The 8,340-nt window shown below is 40.8% G+C and overlaps 1 protein-coding gene across 1 annotated transcript in view; it reads right to left on the bottom strand.

The window, feature by feature from the left end:
* Positions 1–2,572: 2,572 nt before the first annotated feature.
* APCDD1 (APC down-regulated 1) overlaps positions 2,573–8,340 on the bottom strand; it is an 83,107-nt gene continuing 77,339 nt past the window's right edge. The window contains exons 4-5 of the mRNA XM_073679034.1: positions 4,206–4,527; positions 2,573–3,334 (exon numbers count right to left, since the gene is read on the bottom strand). Of these exons, the coding sequence (XP_073535135.1) occupies positions 2,886–3,334; positions 4,206–4,527 (771 nt within the window). The 3' untranslated portion in view covers positions 2,573–2,885. The remainder of the gene's footprint in view (positions 3,335–4,205; positions 4,528–8,340) is intronic.

Below are 8,340 nucleotides of genomic sequence, written 5' to 3'. Positions count from 1 at the left end.
GCCTGCAGAACGGATGATCCTGGGCGGAATAACGTGATGATTTAGTCACGATGGGACTCTAACGTCCTGTACGTGCACTGGCGTCAAGATATCTTCTCGTCGGTCAGCCTGCACCTAGCCGCGGGGTTAAGTGAGTATATGTATATTTTTTATTTTAATATTGTGTGTTGGCCATCATACAGTCTGAGGGCTGCTAAGGAGGCCCTCATACAGATGTGAGTCTACTAAGGGGGCCTTGATATAGTGCGGGGGCTACTAATGTGGCCACCATACAGAAGGGGGCTACTAAGTGGGGCTTCATACAGAGTGTTGGCTACTAAGTGGACCGTCATACAGAGTGGGAATTACTAAGGGGCTAGGATACAAGGTGTGGGCTATTCATGGAGCCATCATACTGTGTGGGGGCTGCTAAGGGGGCCATCATACTGTGTGAGGGCCATCATACAGTGTGGGGACTGCTGTGGGAGCCATTATACAGTGTGGGTTACTGTGGTGGCCATTATATAGTGTGTGGGCTACTATGGTGCCATTATACAGTGTGGGAGCTACTATGGTGCAATCATACAGTGTGGGGGCTACTGTGAAGACATCATACTGTGTGGGGGCTACTGTGGAGCCATCATACAGAATTGCGACTACTGTGGGCCCCATCATACAGTGTGGGGACTAATGTGGGGGAATCATACAGTTTGAGGGGCGTTATACTGTGTATATAGAGGGAGCTGTGAGGACATCATACTGTATAGGGGAGCTGTGGGCCCATCATACTATGTATAAGGGAGCTGTGGGGACATCATACTGTGTATAGGGAGCTATGAGGACATCATACTGTATAGAGGGGAGCTGTGGGCCTACCTTACCATATATAGGGGAACTGTGGTGACATTATACTGTGTATAAGGGAGCTTTGGTGACATCATACTGCATATAGGGAGCTGTGGGGACATCATACTGTGTATAGGGAGCTGTGAAGACATCATACTGTCTAGAGGGGAGGTGTGAGCCTACCTTACCGTATATAGGGGAACTGTGGTGACATTATACTGTGTATAAGGGAGCTGTGGGGACATCATACTATGTAGAGGGGAGCCGTGGGGACATCATACTGTGTAGAGGGGAGCCATGGGTCCATCATACTGTCTAGAGGGGAGCTATGGTAACATCATACTGTGTGGAGGAGATCTGTGGGGACATCATACTATGTAGAGGGAAGCTGTGGGCCCATCATACTGTGTATAGAAGAGCTGTACATATGCGGACTCAGGGGACATTATTACATGCTTTTGGGCACTTATTATTATTGCGGTACTTAGGGTATTGTGATTGTCAATGGTGCATTATTACATTCTAGGGTTAAAATGTGGACACTGTTTTCTAGGGCACTAGTACTGGGCATTAATATTTTCTAGGGAGCAATTTTATCATCTAGAGTGCACAAAGATTGCATTTTGTCTTGTAAGTAGTACATTTACATGGGGCACTTTTTAAAAAATATATATTTAACATTTTTTAATTGTATCAAATCTGAAAAATGATTTAAAAAGTTTGATGTTTGTAACTTTTAAACACTATGGGGAGCAGCTGCTGACATTTGTTATAAAAAACCTCTTGGACTGCTATCTTGCATTAAGTCTGTAGTAAATGTGGACAGGATCTGCTCCATGTGTCTGATGTCACTCCTCACCTTTCCTTCTGAGTGTGTGCAAAAGAAGGGAGGAGGACGAAGTTTAGGATCACAGGGCAGGGACGTTTTGTTGGTGACTACGATGTGATACAGTAGAGCTTATAAAACATAGAAAATGAAGGCTTGAATGTGCCAGAAATATGTATAAAGCATTTATTTAGGAGGGTCTCCCATGGATCTTTGGAGATGTTGTATCCTATTAAAGAATAAATCTATATATAGCATCTGATCCATAATCTTTTAACCTTTGGGCAGGTTCGCGAATTACGAAGTATATCACCCATGGTGAAGCAACCCATGCAGCAACTTGGGGAATATCTAGGCACTGCATGGGCAATGCAGGCTGGTGTGAGATGCTATCTCATCAATACTTTGAGGTTGGTTTCAATCATCAAGGTATTAAGGGTGTCTTTTGTACTAGAAGAACAGATCTGAGACCATTGGTGTTGAGTTAGAGAGGATTCCCATTTGGAAACAAAAGTTAAATGTCTATTCAACGTGAGGAATGAGACAAATTGGAATGCATTGAAGAGATTAGGCCTGCAGGGGGAGGTTGAGGATGAGTGTAGGTTTGACATATCAACAATTATTATCTTTATCTAGAACTTGTCAAGACTTTATTCTTTGGTGTATAATGTGGAATATGTTAATATAAATCAAAGTATCTTTCATATACATTTATGTACAGTATGCAGATATATACAACACATTTCCATCATGGAGGGATACATAAACCCGCTCACCATAAAGGAGTGACAGAATTGAGGGTACAGTCTTTAGGTTAGCGGCAAATAAAATATATCCTGATTTGTCAACACTGTTAAAAATGACACAACATTTTGGAACATATTAAGAGCACAACAGTAATATGGCACAGACGAGACCCAGACTTCAGTGGTGCATAAAATAGTTTTCTCTCTAGAATATATTAATACAAAATGTCTTCTGGCGTAAAGTGCAATTACTGTTGTGCAGTCAAATAAGGCAGGGTAAGGCTTGGTGAAGTCCAGAGATCAAGTTTCAGATGGTTTTGAAATTTACAGAAAGGGGCGCCGTAGACTATAGAGGGAAGGAATAGTTATGAGGGCATCAGTTCTCAGGCATCCAAGTGCGTCAAGTAAACAAATTCGGTGTCTTCAAACGACAACAGTTCCTTGGTCCCATGATATAAAATGCAAAGAATATTTCTTCTGCCTTTCATTCATCTAGTCCACATGTATGTAAATGCAAGTAAACACCAATAAGGCATAGGAATCCTCATAAACACGGATATTGAACTTAAGGACGTTCCAGATCTCATTTTCAGGTTTTCCTCAATTGAACCTTCTGGTCTTAAGACTGAGGAGGAACATTTGACCAATGGCACTTGGTATGATGTTGCCCTTTTTTCAGGTCTGTCTGGGCTTGAGCCATCGCTTGGTCTTTGGCCGTTATAAAGCAAGTATCTTCCTTGAGAATCTTGTTCCATCCTAAAGAGCTCATATTCCGTGTGAGGGAGCCTTATTCCTAAAGCTACGCAACCATTGGTGTTAGTGACATCTTGCTCCACACCGACTTTCCATGATTTCTCTGCTCCACACTCATTTCCATTGAAAACATTTAGTAGAGAAGCTGTAGCATAGTCCATAGGAGTCACCTTCATGTGATTTACTGGAGAAAAAAAAAAAAGAGTAATTTAAGAATGTTTTATCTCATACAAATATCATTCCAAAATGCATCATAATACACTAAAGAAATGGGTGTAGCCTTAGCAATTGATATGTGGTTCAGTGGCAAAAGAAGGCCGATTTCCGAGAAGAAAAGTTGTTCATTTTTATGATAATGTCCTGCTCGTTATTAAGATAAGGTGATTAAGATATATGACTCTACTTTTCATTCTTTGGTGGCTCAGCGAGGGGGTCCTTAGACCACTGGTGGATGAATAGTGTCTTCCTGCGACAGTGGTGGACTGCAAGGTGCCAGCTTATTGTGGAAGATTTAGAGAAGAAAGTCTATTTCTTGCCTCATGAGGGCTTATGTAAAGGCATCTGTTGCAGCTAGTTTGCAAAAAGTAAAAGTCATTTTGAGCTTGAATTGAAGAAGAAGTGTAAAATGCTGCCACGTGTAACCTTTTGTGAGCAATCTCTGTCAATGTCATCTGTGAGAACCATCAAGCCTGATGCCTGTTATCTGTTATGTCTTTCCAAGTTCATCTACCTCAGTAAAAAAAACGTTCTGTTCTTAACTGTAACGGCCTCTCCGGCTTCCTTGCCTGTCACCTTCACCACACTACATCCCTTGCCATTGTCACCGGCTTCCAAGGCAGCAGTAGGTGGTGTGAGGGTAGGAACTGTCTCCACTTCACGTTTATCACTGGTGTTTAGTGTTTCCAAACTACACTCAGCCAAAGGGAACCTTACAATTCCTCACTCTGTTTTAGCATCCCCTATGAATTATAGTTATGTCTGTATTTTTCTGGTATGCTGAAAGATAAAAAATAAACTATGAAAAAGTAATATCCTTTCTCTCAAGGTTTACTCACCTTTGAAGACAAATTCTGTTCCTCCCATGACCTTTGTTGAATGTACACCTCTGCTGTACCGACCCTTGGCATAGATGGTGAATGTAGGATGTTTGCATATTGGGTCAGAGTAGTGATAGTAATAGCCTTCCCATGTATGGTTTTTGTCATGGAAGATAAAATATCTTGTGAGAAATAGGACTTCTGGGCGCACTTCACAACGCTGGCTGACCCATTCTCCATTTAGCCCAATAGTCAAGTCCGCTTTAGGTGGTAATATTGGGGGATGATGCTCGTCTGACCGGAAGATGATTCTACAGGCAATGCAGGTCTGCTCATGATTCTGAAACATAAGGATAGAAGCTTAGATACACAATATTTAAGGCCTTTTTAAATCATCCTCATTCAAATTTTGGAAAATGTAAAAATTTTGCGTAGTCTACTCATCAGTTAATTTTCCTTGCCCCACCATAGATAATAGTACATTTTGTTTCTTTATATTTAATATATATGTAATATATTTATATAAGATATATGAACTAAAGATACTCTCTATTTACTTATATTTTTCTGGATCCCAAAGTATGAATTGCTCCCTAATCTAGAGATCCATCTATGAGATTATGGAGGTTTTCTGAGGGAGAAAAGTATTTAAACTTTTTAATTTTTACAATTTTTTTTCTTATTTGCCATGTTTTTTCTGAAGTGAAATCCCTAGTAGCAAAATCTGCACTAAATTATGAGGATCTTAATGCTGCAGATTTGCCGCAGATTTAAATCCACTTTGATAATCCACAGTATAAATGAAGACGCGTAGGACAAATTATGCTGCAGACTCTTTACACTGCATGTGTTTGAAATTTTAAGAATTCTCATCTGTTTTGCTGTTGCTGGTATACACAATGGATTTTCTCCACACAAAGCCATGGTGTAAATCTGCTGCATATTCAACCCATGTGTACCTTTAAGGAACAAAATTACATTTACATTCTAAGCATTTTGCATGGCAAATGTACAGCTGAAACCAGAAGTTTACATACAGTGTACACTATATAAAAAAGACACATATGCATGTTTTTCTCAATATCTGACATGAAATCAGAATAAACCTTTCTGATTTAGGTCACTTAGGATTACCATAATTTTTAATATTTGCCAAATGCCAGAATAATGAGAGAGAGAATGTTTTAAGGTATTTTTATTACTTGCTGCAAAGTCAGAAGTTTACATACATTTCATTAGTATTTGGTACCATTGCCCTTAAACTGAATGACTTGGGTCAAACGTTTGGGATATCCTTCCACAAGCTTCTCACAATAGTTGGTCGGAATTTGAGCCCATTCCTCCTGACAAAACTGGTGTAACTGATCTAGGTTTGTAGGTCGCCTTACATGCACCTGCCTTTTCAGCTTTGTCCATAAATTTTCAAGAGGATTGAGATCAGGGCTTTGTGATGGCCACTCCAAAATATTGACTTTGTTATCCTTTAGCCATATTGTTACCATTTTGGCAGTATGCTTCGGGTCATTGTCCATTTGGAAGTAAGAATAACCGCGGCACTCAATAGTTCAAGGTGAAATAAATTGAATGCAGTTCAAAATTAAACGTTTCGATCTAGAGAGCACCCAGAACAAGCGGTGGATGCCGTGTTCTTCCATGTGCCACCAGTGCAGTTCCTCTACACATGACAACTCGTGGCTCCAGACCCCAGCACCCTGAGACCTGTGGTCAATTTCTCCTTTACACATCTCTTTGAAGGTCAATTAGACCGAAACGTGTAATTTTGAATTTTGAAGTGCATTACATTTATTTCACCTTGAACTATTGAGTGCCGAGGTTATTCTTATTTGTAGTACTCGAGCACCTCCGTCCAGTAGTGCAGCGATTTATTTTCTATTGTCCATTTGGAAGACCCATTTCCGCCCAAGCTTTAACTTCCTGGCTGATGTCTTGAGATGTTGCTTCAGTATTGCCACATAACCTTCTTTTCTCATGATGCCATCTATTTTGTGAAGTGCACCAGTCCCTCCTGCAGCAAAACAACCTCACAACATGAGGCTGCCACCCCCGTGTTTCACAGTTGGGATGGTGTTCTTAGGCTTCCAAGCTTCTCCATTTTTCCTCCAAACATAAGGATGGTCATTATGCCCAAAAAGTTCAATTTTAGTTTCATCAGACCACAGGACATGTCTCAAAAAATTAAGGTCTTTGTTCCTATGTGCATTTGCAAACATGAATCTGGCTTTTTTATGTTTCTTTTGAAGTAATGGATTCTTCCTGGCAGAGTGGCCTTTCAGCCCATGTTTATACAGTACTCGTTTCACTCTGGATATTGACACAATCTTACGAGCTTCCACCATGATCTTCACAAGGTCGTTTGCTTTTGTCCTTGAGTTGATATGCACATGTCGGACCAAAGCACGTTCTTCTCTGGGACACAGAACCCGTCTCCTTCCTGAGCGGTATGATGGCTGGAAATTCCCATGTTGTTTGTACTTTCATATAATTGTTTGTACAGATGAATGAGGCACCTTCAGGTATCTTGAAATTCCAGTGGGTACGGAAAGTTTTCAGACCCCTTTAAATTTTTCACTCTTTGTTTCATTGTATTCATTTGTTGAATCCTAAAAAGTTCATTTTTTTTCTCATTAAAAGTACACTTTGCACCCCATCTTGACTGAAAAACACCAGAAATGTAGAAATTTTTGCAAATTTATTAAAATAGAAAAACTGAAATATCACATGGTCATAAGTATTTAGACTCTTTGCTCAGTATTGAGTAGAAGCACCCTTTTGATCTAGTACAGCCATGAGTCTTCTTGGGAATGATGCAACAAGTTTTTCACTCCTGGATTTGGGGATTCTTCCTTGCAGATCCTCTCCAGTTCCGTCAGGTTGGATGGTGAACGTTGGTGGACAGCCATTTTCAGGTCTCTCCAGAGATTCTCAATTGGGTCTAAGTCAGGGCTCTGGCTGGGCCAGTTAAGAATGGTCACAGAGTTGTTCTGAAGCCACTCCTTTGTTATTTTAGCTGTGTGCCTAGGGTCATTGTCTTGTTGGAAGGTGAACCTTCGGCCTAGTCTGAGGTCCAGAGCACTCTGGAAGAGGTTTTCATCCAGGATATCTCTGTACTTGGCCGCATTCATGTTTCCTTCAATTGCAACCAGTCGTCCTGTCCCTGCAGCTGAAAAACACCCCCATAGCATGATGCTGCCACTACCATGTTTCACTGTTGGGATTGTATTGGGCAGGTGATGAGCAGTGCCTGGCTTTCTCCACACATACCACTTAGAATTATCACCAAAAAGTTCTATCTTCATCTCATCAGACCAGAGAATCTTATTTATCATAGTCTGGGAGTTCTTCATGTGTCTTTGAGTAAACTCTATGCGGGCTTTCATATGTCTTGCACTGAGGAGAGGCTTCCGTCTGGCCACTCTGCCATAAAGGCCCAACTGGTGGAGGGCTGCAGTGATAGTTGACATTATGGAACTTTCTCCCAACTCCCTACTGCATCTCTGGAGCTCAGCCACAGTGATCTTGGGGTTCTTCTACCTCTCTCATCAAGGCTCTTCTCCCACGATTGCTCAGTTTGGCTGGACGGCCAGGTCTAGGAAGACTTCTGGTGGTCCAAAACTTCTTCCATTTAAGGATTATGGAGGCCACTGTGCTCTTAGGAACCTTGAGTAATGCAGAATTATTTTGTAACCTTGGCCAGATCTGTGCCTTGCCACCATTCTGTCTCTGAGCTACTTGGGCAGTTCCTTTGAGCTTATGATTCTCATTTGGTTTGACATGCACTGTGAGCTATGAGGTCTTATATAGACAGGTGTGTGCCTTTCCAAATCAAGTCCTATCAGTTTAATTAAACACAGCTGGACTCCAATGAAGGAGTAGAACCATGTCAAGGAGGATCACAAGGAAATTGACAGCATGTGACTTAAATATGAGTGTCTGAGCAAAGGGTCTGAATAGTTATGACCATGTGATATTTAAATTTTTCTTTTTTAATAAATTTGCAAAAATTTCTACATTTGTTTTTTTCAGTCAAGATGGGGTGCAGAGTGTACTCTAATGAGAAAAAAATGAACTTTTTAGAATTTACCAAATAACTGCAATGAAACAAAGAGTGAAACATTTAAAGGGGTCTGAATAC

Source organism: Phyllobates terribilis, unplaced genomic scaffold, assembly GCF_046119375.1.
Source record: "Phyllobates terribilis strain yellow unplaced genomic scaffold, ASM4611937v1 Scaffold_4__5_contigs__length_816908805, whole genome shotgun sequence".
NCBI lineage: Eukaryota > Metazoa > Chordata > Amphibia > Anura > Dendrobatidae > Phyllobates > Phyllobates terribilis.
This window is presented reverse-complemented; position numbering and strand designations above follow the sequence as displayed.